Consider the following 16,521-nt stretch of genomic DNA (forward strand, 5'->3'; position numbering starts at 1 on the left):
TAGTAGTCCTTAAATAAAAGAACACGTTTCATACGACTTGGTTTTACGTAGTTTTGAAATCACTGCTAAAAATTAAAGAGTTTTGGAATTGTTAATGGCAAATCATGACTAAGGGAGTTTACAATTTATGGGGGAATTAGTACTAGTTTAAAAAAAGGAACGTATTGAACTGACCGCCCTGATGATGGAGGCAGCAAGCACTTTTGAAACTTCGGTAAACTTGTACTACCTGACAACACGGCGAAACAACTCGGAAGACGGAAATCTTCGTCTTCAACGCCTTCACTGTATGCATTTCGCTACGCTTCTGGATGATTCGTGACGCTTTCGCTCGTCGGTGCAGGAAAACGACCTTTACCCTGCAGATTCAGCTGTGAGGGTGGGCGTAGAGTGCAGCATCAGACTACAGGCGTTTAGCAACAGAGCGAAGGGGGGAGGGGGTCTCTTTGTACGGAAATTAGCGCATTGTCACTCTGATTCTGACGACAGCTGTAATGAGGAAATAGGAGAGAACTACCTTTGTGTCATACAGCTTCGTTTCTTTGTGTTCTTCTTCGAATTTATTTTTTTCTGTGATCCAGCGTTTCTTTTTATCGTGTTGATGGGGGGGGGGGAGGAGGGGAGTAATGGCTCCACCCTGTTGCTTAGTAACCAAAAGAGTATGTTTTGTATTGCTGCTGTGAGTCAGAGCCTCGTTGGAAACAGAATAATCATCACGTGACCTACGTTTGGTAGAGAACCGACCCTGAAACTCGTCCGCTAACTGCGATTTTATTGGGGAGTTAATATCAGTTTTCGCGTATGTAAAGTAGAGACAATATAAAATATTTTATGTTTGTTCAGAATTAATCTTTCGTATTATTAATGGAAAAAATGAATACCACTATTAGAAGAGATTTGGTTACTATGTTTCAGTTTTTTCAGCGTCAGGTAGACAAGGTGCACTCTCTTGAGTACACTGGAATTCCAAAGATTTTCTGCACGCCACATCACAAATTAGTTTGACCTCGATTTTAATATTACCGATTGTATGAAATTGGAAAGCATTAGATCAGGATAGCCTCCAATTCCCTAACGTTCATACGTACGAAATTTCATCCAAATGCGTTCATTTCGTACGCATCATGCAGAAACTCATAAAAACGATGACAAACAGCCATTATCTCGGGTGTTACTCGAATTCACTATCCCAGTATCTGAGTCGTCAAGACTTTAAGTCTTGGCCTGATATAAAATTTCTTTTATATTTAATTTCAGTAGAAGTCTTTCTGAATGTTTCATAAGCGCTGTACATTCCCACAGTATTTGAAGTTTCGTGTCTTGAATAAAGGTAATTAATTGTGACATACTTTATTGAAGCCTGTGTCTATAATTAATGACGTTTTAATACCTTCATGACCGAATTGTATCCTTAATATTTCGCTTTTAGACGTTATCGATTCAAGATTTTACATGAATAACAAGGACTACATGGACCTAATATCATTTTTAAGCTGAAAAAACTAAAATATCGTTTAACTAGCTACATTTTCGGCTGATAGTTTAATTTTTATAAATTTTTCTTGCTTCATTCTGTAGCTTTATGCGTAAGAATACTTTTCTGCGAGGATCGTGTGATGAAAATTTGCACTGTTGTACAGAAACATGGCGACAGAAGAGAGCTCGGTATTCAAAAAAGTTTCATTTGCGTTATACAGCGCAGAGAAAGCGTGTTTCTCAAACATAACCTCTGCCGTGGACAGGTTCATTACAGATTCAATACTGGTGTTCTTGTGCCTCACAGATTCTCCTTTGTGAAGCGCCTTCCACAGCCTGCGGCATGGAACAGACACGAACACGTATTTTACAGATACTTTCAAATTGATAATTCTAGGAATTCAGTTGTGTTCAGACCACAAGAATATGATAAATTTGAAGTTGTTAGAAATCAATCACGGGATTAATTTTAAACTGACGATGTGTGGAAATAGCGTGTTGAAGAGTGGATATAAAAGGAAAGGGGTCTAACTAGACTGACATTTCATCACTGCAAGGGCGTGGAGGAAACGCTGTCAGTAGCTTAGAATGCATACAGTCTAATGATAAACGATTAATGAATTATAAAAGGTCCATGGTCTATTTTAACCTAATGCCCCGGCACTTCCGTGCATAGATCTAGGAAAGTAAAGGAAAATCTAAATGAAGATAAAATGTCTGTGGGCCGAGATCTGTGCGTATAAAACAGGAGTGCCAAACCGCTCGAACTTGACTTTCGTTTTAACGTCAGCGTTTACTAACTTAAATTACGAGACACGCAGTAAAAAGGAGGATTGTTTCGATCTATCGATTTGAAGGTGGGAGCGATACATCTACTAGATTGCACGGTGTCATAACTCGTATCACATTCGACGTCACCGCCTTGAGAACCTCAAATCTTATGCTACAGGCGTCAATGTTTATTTACACCTCTGCTGCAGAGGTCGCGTATTCTGTTCCGATAACTAATACGTGGTACGCGCCTCTATCTCACCCTCTCCCCTTATTATTAAAGAAGTCTTTATTAAGATAATCTGTGGAGCTCCTCGGATGGAGATGTTCAGTCTTAAGCCGTCTCCGATACAGAAAAACACAAAAAAAGAACGAAAAATTCATTGTCGTAAGGAGTTTAATCCGAATTTTCTGTGTTTGAATACCAGAGATCGGCGTTGAACAAACTTTAAGATATTCTATCAATAGACCAGGACTCAACGAGGGTTTTCCAAGAGTCAAGTGATTACACTATTATTCAGAACGTCAGATAATGATGAGCCCTTGTTAGGGAACACGCAACAGCCAGCAGTTTTTTGTCTGACTGCCATATACTTCATAACAACTCATTATTACTATGTTTCGAGTGTAACATATGGTAGACGGTGGATGGGATCCAGTTGCATAAGAGTTACTTCGTACGTAAACCGATCCATTATCCTGTTTGTCGTTCAAAGAATCTGCTGCAGAGTTAAAATTATCTTCTCGTTGCCTCGGCTTAAAACTTTTAAAAGTCATAAAATCTTTTCGCCAAGTAAATTCATTTTTATGGTTTGTGTATGTGTGTAAAAATTTTTAATGGTTAAAATGGTTGTTTTCATTGGCAGTAATATGATAATCTTTTCATCCCATTGTATGAGTGCTACGGATTGTTGGTTATTTTTCCGATGTGTAATAAGTTATATTTAAAATTATTTATGCTTACAATTTTTAATTCTGCTATACGTTCGTACAGATCTATAATCCTTAAAAGGGAAAATTGTTTTAGAGTTTCCCAACATGATTTCGTGCAAAATCAACAATGTTGAAGTTTGTAACACTTTGTTTAAAATTCTGCAATGTTTAACTTCCTGTACCAATGAATCGATTTGAATGCCGTTACGAGACGTAGTTTAAAGTTATTGATCCAATACTTTAAATTAGCGCTGTTCCTTGTAAAAACTCCCTTAAACAAGTGAAATAAGTAAAAAGATTCGCACCCTTGATCCTAATTTGTTTGAAAGTTTAATAGCTGAAATACTATGCTACTTGTGTTTAATCACACAAGGGACGCGTTCCATCTACGTCCTTAAGGTACGACATGACGTATCAGCACAAGGAGGAGGGTTAGGAAGAATGTCCTTCTTGCATGGTGGTTGCGAGAGAAGAATGTACAGCATGCGTGCAGAATACCAAGTGGAGATCAACAGGGGGCGGTCCACGTGATTGAATATTCCGCGCGGCGTTTTATCGGTCGTGACACACGCTGGATTCTTAATACGGCTAATACAAGACGAAGACGAAGTCAGTGTAGTATGACGCCGACAAACGTGTGAAGTACTGCATAACCACCACGACAAAAGTTAGCGGGCGGATGTTCGTCCCACGACGATTTTTGAAGGCGGCTCGGTACAGTTTGGGTTAAACTGTTATTCACACTAAAAACAAAAGACTTACGTGGAACGAACCAGTCGTGGCCTGATTTAAAGTCCTGGAATGTACTTTAGTATGGTGGTAATTGAGGCGAGGTGAGGCGAAGGTGTCGGTGGTGATTTCCTGGGTTGTAACGCCAGGTAGGAATCAACTTTCGGAGGACTGTATTGCCTCCATCTTCAGGACCTCAGCGAGTATCTCATATGAAACTCGTTTATTAGATCATAACGAAAGACAGGCGTCATAACTGGGACGTTACTGTTCCATCACATTCTCTGCGGGTAGAGGAATGTAAGAAACTAGCCAAGTCCTACTTTTTCCTACTTCTTACCATCGTGGATTATTGTCGTGATCACAAGAGTCCGCCAGAAGAATCCATTCCATACCCTCCTACTCTGTCTCTCTCTAAAACCCATTTGAAAATTATCCTCCCTTCAACGTCAAGATTTTCTAATTGTTCTCTTTCATTCAGGCTTTCCAACCAAAATTCTGTGCGTATTTATCATTTCTCCCGTGCGCGCTACATGCGCTGTTCATCTCATTGTCCCTGATTTAATCAACTCAGTTTCATTTTTTCATGCAGTTATACGTATCTGTTGGTTGGAAAACATTTGAACTCGTGCAAATCCGAAATGTATTAATAAGCTTTAAAAATATCACGATTCACATTTCTAAGTCTTTCCCAAATGTGTATTACTGTTGATGATAAGTGTAGTTGCCTGTTTTTGTTTCTGAACTTTGACAGTGTGACTAGATCTGTCGTGAAGTTACGAGAAACTTCCCGTGATATGAAGAAAGTTCAGAGGTCTGTTACCAAAACAGTAACACGAAGTTTTATCCACGTGTAACCTCATCCTAGTAATCTATTTTGGAACAGGCGGTAGACACGGGGTTTCGTGTGCTCCGTATTGCTGGAGGTGAGCATGAAGAAGGGGCTTGATACGGCAAAAAGGAAAATGAGTAGCGCAAAGGAAGAGTTGCTATGAACTGGAGACGTTACTTGGTCCTCATTATGTATTCAGCTCGTTTTTTTTACTCTCTCTGTACGGCCGGTTGATTCCTCTGCTTCTTTGGAAGCACCGTCTTTCTCTACTCGAGGGAAGGTTTATTCTCTCTGGCCGTTCGTTTCGAGAGCACAGACCCTATCTGCTTCAAGTGACGAGTCTTTTGCAATTTTCAACATACGGGCCCCTCCATTACTTCAAGAATCCACTTTTTCACTACGTTATATTCAGTATGTGTGTGGCGTGGACCAATAAACACTAGCCTGGGAGATTTTATTGTCTTCCTATTGGCCGATAACCGGGGAAGTACCTTTCAGCGCGCCATGCATTTTATCTCACGCTCTGAGCTTAATTCGTTGTATGATTTATGAACTACGCATATCACTTGCCTTTCCTTCTTCATCGTCAGTGTTTACTATCCGCGCTGTACGCATCCTCAGTAGAGGACAGTTCCAAGCTTACAGTGTCTCTGAAACGCAAATTTCTCTCCCGTTAGAAGACCATCCTGTTTTTGGTCTAACAGTTGCGCTCTGTGCTTCAAAGTGCATTCAGGAAAGGAAAGCGTTACCTCAAACAGCTTCGAGAGTAGCGTTATTAAGATTATTATGCATGTGTATGCCTGCACTGTGCAAAGAGCGAAAATGTTTAGCGTTTATTATCATGGATTTCCGATAAGTAAACGCGATGAGATCATCATCACAACGTATACCGATAATTTAACTAATATAAGACTTGTGCAACTGACTTTTACAGTTCTCATAGTAACGATATTTCGAAAAGATAAGTGTCACTAGAAGATTCATACGAAGGAGAGTTTGATTTGGTTACGAGGCTACAGTGGTCGGTCTATCATGTCATGGCCCTCACTAACCTAAAATACGTATATTCCGATAACGGCCAGTGGTTATCTACGTGAGCGCTGATGTCAGTGTCTGGATGTTAAATAGAAAGTTTAAGTTTCTCGCCACAAGCCCATTCGCCTTGATCGGGATATATAAAATCATATTTCTCACATCAGATCACGCCATATCTTCTGCATGACAAGCCGAACTTCTTGCTTAAGAACCGTCACATCTAAATCATCCTTGTTCAATAAAGTGTAATGGGTTTTGCAGAAAGGGGAAATACGAGGGGGGAAATATTCACGCTCAGTTTCGAGCGACTGGCAGAAAATGGTCCGGGCGAACTGACACTCCCTAAAGCAGTACATTACGACCCTGTGTATCACATCACTCGTGTAGCACTGGCGATCACACATGAAGGGTTCAACGGGAAAAAGGGAATATTTAGGTTCCGAAGTAGATTCACGTGACGTAGGGGTTTCTTTTTGAATTATCAGTTGCCAGTCGTTCTTAGTTTCATTAGAACCCTGTATCTCTTTCTGAAGAATCGGGATTCATAATGATTTATACGCGCAGATTTAATCAGCCTTGACTTCCTAGCATAAAGATATGTAAAAAAATACCACAGCTTTGTTTATCGGTCTTCCATCGAGGGAGAAAACAAAGCAAACGTGCATTTACATAAAATATTACAGTTTAATATTCTGATATACAAACCTCGATGTTAGCTTTGAAATTTTTCCCAAAAGCTGATGGAATTATCTTGTGTAAAATTTCTTATTTGTAATTTATGTTCTCCGGTTATAACTACGTATGGACTTATAGGACTAATGTTTCGGAGAAATACACTGGCATCTTCAGGGGTGAACATGGAAACAGTATGTCACTTCGAAACGTTGGTGTCTGCCTGCTGCAACCCAGAAGACAGATACCGAAAATGCCTAAAAGAAAACAAACGTTAAGGTGGCGATGTTAGAGGTACCTACCATTTGCATAGGCCTACATTCCAACAGACCCGCTCAGTGCTTCATCTGTAAGATACAGCTGCATGTAATAAGGTCTGTATTTTCCAAAATTACAGTGTCGCAGTATCTGGGGTTTAAATGAATGACGTTAATGCTTCCGACCTGCAATTTTATACTCTCCCTTTGTTCACAGGACAGACTACCGCCTTTCTTGTATATTATACACCTTCATCTTTTTGCTGAAGTAGATAATAGTGTCATTTCGTCTCTGCCTGTATAAACCCTTGTATATAGCTCCTTGTTTCTTGCTTCCTAGATGGTAAATGGTGCTTTTAAAATTTACATTATGTGAAAGTTCCATGCCTGGTCGATACGATATGCATGTGTCTGGCAGGAATGAATTATGGCCTCAGAAGTTCTGTGAAGTGGTAAAGTTTTTTAGTTGATAATTTATTTATGTTCAATGTATGATTTGTCTGATCGATGGGAGATCACTTAACTTACAGGCTTACCGGTATCCTACAAGTTTCAGACACGTGTTCTCTTGTGATAAACTGGTATGGTCTTGACATGCACGTAAAGGCTTTAACCTGCTCGTAAATAATCCAGTAGTTTTAAACGATCACCCCAGAGATGCCTAGAAGGAACTTGCCGGACCCTCAACGCATGTGTTTGATAGAGTCATAAATATAGTAAAATGATATAATAGGGCACAATTCAGACTAATTCCACGAATTAAGAACTTCAAACTAATACATTCCATTTAAAGGGCCTCTGACAAATTTACCACATGAAGAAGAGTTGTATTTCAGAAATTAATAACCGATCAACAGGTCAGCAAATTTACACTTTTATGGAACATGAAGTTTCGTGCCTGTATTTACAATTGCCATTGGATCCCAACCAGACCCAGGTGAATTCAGATAACATCATCACATCCTGGATCATTCAATTCTGCCATTATATCAACGTCTAGGTCTACCAAGTTGTTTCTTTCCTTTAGACTTACTGACTGAAATGTATCCAGTCCTTGACTCTCCCATTCGTGTTACATGGCCAAACTCCTCTAATCTTAATTGATTTAATATCTCTAATAATAGATATTTGGCGAAATAATGCAAAAAACTTCAAAAAGAATTTCATAAAGTTAAACCAATTTAACGACTCGAAATTTTCAGTAACAATTAAATTTACAACAATGCAGTACACGTCCATATCTAGCCCTACACTTGTCTGCCCACCCATTCATCTCTCTGTCTGTCTACGTCTCTACAATTCAGTTGAGCCTTGAAGATGGAGACTACACTTTCCTCCGAAACGTTGGTGTAGCGTCTCAACCCAGATGACCATAAACGACATCTTTACAGCCGTGGGAACCTCAAGTCTCTAGTATGCAAACAAGGACTGATCGGAACTGAGCGTTGTGTACTTTGTGGGCCGGGTTGTTCTTTTCCACTTAAGACGACAAGAGACCCGATCCAGTGACTGTAATAAAACGCATATCTTCACCGAGTACAAGTGTAGTCGGTGTAATATCTCTATAGTTGACTTTGGCTTTATTTTCTGAACATATCGGTGTGTGAAATAGATGATCACAAAGATCAACGCGAGATGAAAAGTCACATATATATATAATACGTGCGCATGTGGAAACCCCGTGGATTTAAAACTGGAGCGAAACTTTTAATTCAGTTATTTGTGAATTAGTCTGTATGTTCTGGATTGCTTTCAGGTGTTTTCGGAAGCCGACATCATGTTTAGTGTAGGGGGACGCTACTTCGTGGGCGAACCGATCTCATATACGTACATCGAAGACAGAATCTTCGAGAATTCGAGGAACATTTCGATAAAACTGCATCATCGCATTGGACGCTTCGTGAAACTACAACTCCACTTTGCTGCCAAGTGGATTATGATCAGCGAAGTAACATTTGACTCAGGTAGGAAATTAATATTATCGTCTCAAGTAGTTCTCACCTGTCTTTTATTTATGTCATTTTGATATAATTATCAAGTGTGTTACCAACGTTCCAGTCTTCTGACATTCATAAATGCATGCTTAAAATAACTCGTGTTAGATTGGATCTTTACAAGTTCTTACATCTGTATTTCTTAGTTAATTTTATCAATACAGTGAATTTTTTTTACTATCTAATCATAAGTTCTAACGGAAAATCGATTTCAGGAAGTAAGAAGTAATCAACGATTTGAGCTACGTGTATGAACGTTTTTATGGAGATGTGTTATAAATATGCTTATACATTTCATGCGATATATTGAAACTATATTTAACACGTAATAATGTTTTATATCTAACTACCTTTATCATATAGTTTTAGACATTTAGAGAATAGTATGTCTTAATCGCTCTTGCAACTTATTGTTCTGCTTACAAATCAGATCCTTTACTGCCACCCGTTAAAGTAAATCAAAGGAACAAACTACAAGCTGTGTGAGATTTGGGGTTCTCACGGCTGTGAGGATGGCTGTACTGTTGTTCTTGGTTTTAACTTGTAGGGAGAGATTAATATTTGGAAGAAAGTTACCGTCTTCCTCCTCAGGGCTCATGAAGGAGACGGAATGTGAATTTGGAGGCTGTAGGCCTTAATTTTCTCTTAAACATTTGTATCTACACGGCGTCACAACCCAGAAGAACGTCGACAATGAATCAAGCTGTTCTTGTTCCAATTTTTGTTGTGACTTACTGAGACTACCCCGTTCTGACACAGGGCAGACTTTGAGTGTGACTTATGTTCATCCGTAGTACTATGATACTTCTTGGCTACGCAGTCTCGCCATTATATATTTCACCTTCCCTTCTACAACAACATTAAATATTAATTCTCATTTCATGAGAAGAAGCAGTGCCACTTGGGATGGGATGAATACATTGCAGCGTTCCTCCGAAGGTGCATCTCAGAATGGAACAAATCTGTTTCATCCTCCCTCTTCTTACCTTGCCTGCACTCATTCACAATGCATTTACTTTAACCAGCGTTATTTACAATTCCTGATAACTTTCTCCTTGCCTTCTTTCGTATCTCGCATTTACCAACACGTAAAGAGAGGGAGTTCGCTTTGTCAGAGTGCTCGAAAATGTTCCCCTGGAAATGGTACGTTCTGCACGAAGAATAGACGCGTGGAGGAGTGCAAAGTTGTCAGCTTTGCTATTGTCCCACAGAGAAAGTTAACAGACTTCGAGAGTAACATCTGTAATACTCCAAACTTTTAAAGACGTGTAACTATAGTTCTAGAGTTTCAAAGTACTACCTACTCAGTATCTTTTTAAGGCAAATATATGCCAAAATATGTACTCTTTCTGCACGACTTATCAAATAAATACAAATAATGTGATTTTGTTTTGAACTTTTCCATAAGTTCTTCGTTGCCAATGCTGTAAGTAAAGTATTGATAAATATGTCTATCTACACAGCTTTCTTTAACTTTTAGTAGCTGAATTTTGCCTGCAGAATATATTCGAGGGTTTAATACGATTCTGATTTAAAACAATCCTTAAACAGCATTAATCAGGTGATCTTTGTTAATTTTAGTTTCAACTAATCTTAAAATATTCATAAACGTTTCACATCGTGTACAATTAGTTGCTTATAAAGACACGGAATCTTAAATTATTTACCACGATAATGCTTGTAAATGCAAATTAAGACTTTTGGAACTGCATTAGCCTCGTACGTTGTTTGGGTCATTTATTTAATAATTCATTTTCCGATATTACTATAAATGCGTAAAACATTAAAAAACGTAGATGAGATAATTTACTTCGTGGATCATATTTATGGAAGCTTATGTGTAAAGTTAATTGCACCTTTTTATCTGTTCTGAAAGTGATAAAATTCTGTAAATAAAAATGTACGAGTAATTTCATATCAGCGGACATCAATGAGAAATAAATACGTTCTTTACATCGTACGCTGTCATGCATGGTCAGTGTAACACAACCCGAAAATTACATACAATATGCTCATATCAGCAACTGGCTTTGTTTTATTATAACAATTGTTTTACGTTTCATTACATTTGGTTTCAAAATTGGAATACCGCTGTTTACTCTATAAGCATAGGCGCTGAGCTTTTTAACTTTTTCAGTACAGGCCTGAATATGCAGATTATTGTAGTTCTGAACCTCAACGCACAGAAATATTTACGTGCAGTCTGATTTTCAGGAGAGCAGTTTTTAATATTTGCTTTAGATGGTTATTACGAAGAATTTCCTTACACCCTAAGACCCCCCCCCCCCTCCTAAATGCCATAACAGAAATCTAGCTGATGGATAAATTACGCTTATGTTAAAATATTGTGACTACCGTTATTAAACAATGTAGATTCGTAATATGTTACTAGTGCAGGAACTATAGTGCTGTTCTAGCTAGTTCAGGGTCATAAGAAATTGCTAGACCCTAGTGATTTTTTTCCCCCATATCGTCGTCAGTTGATTTACATTTTTCGTTTCTTCTGAGTTACAAGTTTGTTTTTCGCTCGTTATAGTGTGCATAACTTCCAAACACCTGTCTTGAAGGCGTATGCGGACGATGGTATAGAATAAAATGAATTTAAACACATTTAAAAACATTAATATTATCTAGTTATTCTACAGAAATTATGCACCACTGATACGGAATACACAGTTTAAAGCAGAGCATAATATTTCGTAACACTTTGTTTTATGGTGGGTAGTTGCCCCCTTGCCCAACCCCTAAGCTGAAGGACCGCATTTTGTCGGCTTCCGCGAATGTTTATTCAGTGCATGCGCACCTAAACTCCATGACTGAAGGACTTCTTCATCCGTGGTCTGAGGGGCGCCATCAAGAGGGCGATGTGACCAGGCGTGTGGCGATCATAGGAAATGAAAAATTCGTACAAAATGTTTTGATGGAGAACCTGAAGGGGAGAATTCAGTCAGAAGACCTCGGAGTAAGTAGGAGGAAAATGTTAAAATTTATCATAAAATCGGGTCGGAGGGTTAGGATTGAATTCATATTTCTATAGATTAAATTCCATATCGGTTGTATTTCTATTACAATGTTCCTTCAAAAAAATTGTAACCTATTCCTATATCAAATTTCTTTATTACCACTTCCATTGTAAAATTATATTTTAACCAGTTTTATTGTACTAGTTTTACTTAAAAGTCTAAAACAATTTATTTTGGTGTAAATTGGACAAAATAAACCAGAATTTAGTTTCCAGAACGACTTTTAATTTATACGTTCAGTACTGAGCATCATAAACATTTCGCACATTGAACGACACACAAAATGTATGCAATATACGTCCATTTCATTTCTACACCGCGGCACAGTTTTTAATTACCTCATACAATTTAATGGCAGCGTTTCGTATGCTTATGTTGACGCAAACAACAGCAGCGAGTCTGAGAATTCATAATCCACACAGAAGCTAAAGTCAGTCACCTTCTATGTTTTACTGCTTTTGTTATGTCTGTAGAATCCAATTTTCGTCTGTCCTTTGCACGTTGCATTTCAACGCGGCATTATTCACATTCTCGGTGCGCGTACAGCAGACTGTCGTGTTAATTTACGTTTCGGTCAGCGTTTCCATGAGTACAGCTTCTGGCGAAAAGGATGGATGAGGCCATACATTTAGTCGAGGAATTTTTGGCATTTCTCTTGCTTTACCACATATTAAACTTTTTTCTGCGAGTTAATGAACAGCAATATTAAAAATGGGTCCTTTGAAATAACGTGTGTTGTCCCTTATACAAGTATCAGGTGATGTTTAGACAGGCTTAATTAATGTTGAAGATTTCCGTCTTCTGGGTTGTTGCGCTGTGTAGTCTGGTCGATGTTTACCAACGTTTCAGAGGTCATACTGCCTCCGTCATCGCCCTGATGACGGAGGCAGTATGACCTCTGAAACGTTGGTTAACATCGACCAGACTACACAGCGCAACAACCCAGAAGACGGAAATCTTCATACTCACCGCTGTGAGAACCTCAAGTCTTACTTAATTAATGTTACTTGAGATAAAATATGTAATTAGCAATTATTTAATATAAATGTAACCTGAGAAATGTACGGAACCTACATGTATGAATATAAGCGTATGAACAAAACAAAAGAAGTTCGAAGTGCAGTTTAAAGTAACTGATATTTTCTAATTGTTCACTCACATTCATGTAGTTCAGCGGTTAAAAATGCGTGGATTTAGACCTCCACTACCCAATACGTCCGCAGGCCTTCACCTTCATATCCTTCATGGGAATGAGTGTTACCAAAATCTGTCGGTATTTGCATAGCAACAAGAACACTAAACGGCTCTATTATGTAAATATCTTTCTTTTGTACACCAACGACGCCATTTGGATTTTGGAGGAAATTTCCTGTTCCTCTGTTATTACTGTCCTTTTGTCTTCTGCCGTACTTTGTGGGTGTAATCATCAGCCGGAAGACGTAGGAAGCTGTAACGAACAAGCCTATTTTACGCAAACATATAAGAATGCGAAATAAAAACACACGGAAGATTGCCACGTTTTTCTGAGAGGTTAATGATGCAACAGAGGCTTATTATCCGACGTTTCGGCTCTTCTGTTGGTGTATTGAAACCGACAGTATTTCTCTCCCATCGTTCTTATTATTACAGCCATGATGATTTCACACCTGAAGCTTGTGAAAGACTTTTATAATCACTTATCAAATTGTGATAGATACCGAGAGAGAGAGAACATGAGGTAATAGTAATCAAGACAGTCCGACATTGATTGGTTTTACTACAGGCACATTCGCTCTGACGCCAAGAGCCATTCGTCCGCCTTCTTCCTTGAATTCCAGAATAGTAGCAACGCAGGAAAGGAGTAGTATGGCTTCATTAGCGATTTCCCTTTCGACCCTACTTTGTTTTTATTAGCTGAATACTGGTGCTGGACTTATACTGCTGTTGTGTTACTGAGTAGCCAACCAACCTTTTGTTTCGTTTTGTTTGAAATGTTGGGGCAACAAGGAAGCTTCTCTTTTCTCTTGCTTCTACTCCGAAAACCTTGATCGTTTATTTTTCTTTTCTTTTCTCCTGAAGGAGGTTATTTTACGTTTTCAATATTGAAAACCGCTGCTTGACTGTGGACAGAGCCAAAGGAAAAGTAATTAGTACAGCTGAACTCGAGCGGAATTGGAAAATAAACCTATGTATCCGCAGCGAGAGAGGATTTTGTATTTAATTTGGAAAACCTCCCTATCTCTGTCTCATTCTCTGTGCACGCACACACAAATATATAAATATAGCTGTTGGAAGTAGGAACTCAGGATCTTGACGGTGGAATTTTAATTAGAAACAGTTATTCCGAAATGTTGTAATAGAGGTAATGCTACCTGTTGTAGTTATTATAAAAATAAAGTGAAACGTGTAGTCTCTAGGGGAGAGTTCCTGAAATTAACAGTACAGTGGTTATTTGGTTGACTATTTTACGTTACGTTTGTATTTGTGGCTGGTTGTTATACTGAATCGGGAACAGTGAAATCGAAGTATTTGGCACGAGTAATTCCGAATTTCTGTAGTGGAATGAGGCAGGTTGACGTATACGTTCGATTATCATTGTGCGTTATCCCTTTCATTAGACTGATACAGTCTATTGTTTCAAAAGTAAAGTGATATAAGTGCGGGGATATTAGAATAAAATTAATTTAAAGTGCATTAATAATATTAGAAAGGAAGAGACATCACAGGGCACGTTCATAAAACATTTTTTTAAAATTCTCTACAGGGTGAAGGAAACCTTAGTGATTTAAAACGTAACATAGTTTTATATATTAGCTCTGCGTGAGGGAGTAGGGTAAAGGCTGATAGGTGACGAAGACGAATGCTAGCGAGTGACACAGGGAACCATAAAACAAGACACGCGTAATGTTAAAGAATCTTAAGGCACACTGTAGAGACGTAGGCCTAATACAAAACACGTGGTTGCAATAGATTCTAAAAATAGCACCTCGCTGGGTGGCCTGTGTTCGGTTTTCAGTGAATTTGAGTGCCCGTACTATCCATCGCTGTGGGTTTTAAAAATAGTTTGAATTAAGCTAGATCAGAACAGCAAAATTATTTATTAAATGTTATTATGGCGGGGAGTTTGAAGATGGCTGTCGTCTGGGCTGTTTCACCGTGCGCCTCAGAACGATCGCCCGGACAGCAACCATCTCTGAAACGTGGGTAAACATCTACCAGACTACACGGCACAACAGCCCAGAGGACAGAAAATTTCATATTAATTATTATTCTTACGTTAGCGAATCAACACCCCGAAGATGACAAATTTAATTGAAGCACTCTTCTATCTGCAGGGTAGTTAGTTTGCTGACCTTGAACATGTGAAGCTGTGGCGATTTGAATGCGATTTACGTATCTTGCTTACAACTGCAAAGAAGCAACAAAGGATTCCACCCCATGCGGACAGGGATGGGTGGATTATAACTGTACACCTGGGCTAGAGGGTCAGGGGTGAGGTGTGTCCCCGTTTCGAGCATTCTTCCCTCTCGAATTTAAATATGCAGCGCCAGAATTCATGCGTGAATAACGAGAGAGAAGAGTTTAAAGAAATTGGGGGTGGGGGGTGGATCCAACTTTACGGGGAATGGAATATGTTGCTGTTGCATACTTTCCGAATGACGAAAGGGACGGAAGGAGCTATGTCATGAATTTGTTAACAACAAAGGCGCATGAATGCCATTGATATCAGAGAGGGTTGCTGGGATCGGATAAGGGGGTGAGGGGGTTACAGAGGATCCGCGTTCGTTTTTCTATGCTAGTAGGTGAACGCTGGGCGGAAAATTGCAAGTGTTATGACCGGAATGGCGAATACTGAATTCCCGACCTACAGAATAGAAGGCCAGGCATGTTACTCGGGAATTCGCCCCATTGTGCTGGGGAGGTACGCTCTCAGGTATTTGCCCCTCGTTTACGTTGTAGCCGGTAGGCAAGTAGTGTCAGTCGATTTGCAAATCGCTCTTTCAAGGCAAAACTATTCCATTTCCTAAGAAGACTGAACACTGTTGCTATACAGAGTCAAACGTCCATACTCAGCCTACAATTATGATCCTGGTATAAGTAACTAATTACACGCATCAGGATTATTCTTTAGATATTAATATTCGCCCAGCAGATCATTAAATTCCTCGCCCCTTATTAAACTTTATTATTTAATAACCTGACCACAAGAGGTAGCCATGGTTCATAACGTGACCTTATACCCTATTTCCTTTATATTCGTTTTAATATTATTCTCCGATCTGTGCCTATGTGTTCAGGGTGGTCTTTTCTCTTCAGGATTTCCAAACAAAACTTTGTACGCATTTCTCATCTCCACCATTCGGGCTTCAGTTGTCATTATACAGTTTTATCAAACCTTCTATCACTTATTCCCGATTATTATTAAATTATTTTGGTTTAAGAAAATGACGTAAATTTGATTTAAACCGTTCAGTAAAAAGCAAATCATATAATATTCCTGCTAAATACATAAATCAGACATTAGTTAGGATCACATCCATCAAAGCCTGTCAAATTACTCAAAGTAGGTGTATACATAACAGTTAGTAACAGACCTCTAAGTTCAATAGTCCTTAAATCAAATCCAACTAAAATACATTTAAAAGTCTCAATATTTAGTTTACGTTTACGATATCGAGATTAAATAACTAGTCACTTGCCTGCATAATGAATGTACCTGGTGATTTTAGCTTTACTTTTCCGAAACACCAGTTAGAATGGAAAGCTCTGGCAAAGATTAACTGGGTTACACAACGCGAAAGCCAATTTAGAAACCACGG

General features: G+C 38.8%; 1 protein-coding gene across 5 annotated transcripts in view; it reads left to right on the forward strand.

The window, feature by feature from the left end:
- The window catches only part of LOC110829709 (discoidin domain-containing receptor 2), a 405,885-nt gene that overhangs the window by 364,465 nt on the left and 24,899 nt on the right, over positions 1-16,521 (forward strand). For all 5 annotated transcript variants that reach the window (XM_087351872.1, XM_087351871.1, XM_022063712.2 and 2 more), the window contains one exon: positions 8,462-8,669. In XM_087351872.1, coding sequence (XP_087207998.1) covers positions 8,462-8,669 — 208 coding nt within the window. The remainder of the gene's footprint in view (positions 1-8,461; positions 8,670-16,521) is intronic.

This window comes from Zootermopsis nevadensis, unplaced genomic scaffold (genome assembly GCF_977971745.1).
Source record: "Zootermopsis nevadensis isolate Lab colony 2312 unplaced genomic scaffold, Znev_1.0 Znev_ptg000020l, whole genome shotgun sequence".
Lineage (NCBI taxonomy): Eukaryota > Metazoa > Arthropoda > Insecta > Blattodea > Termopsidae > Zootermopsis > Zootermopsis nevadensis.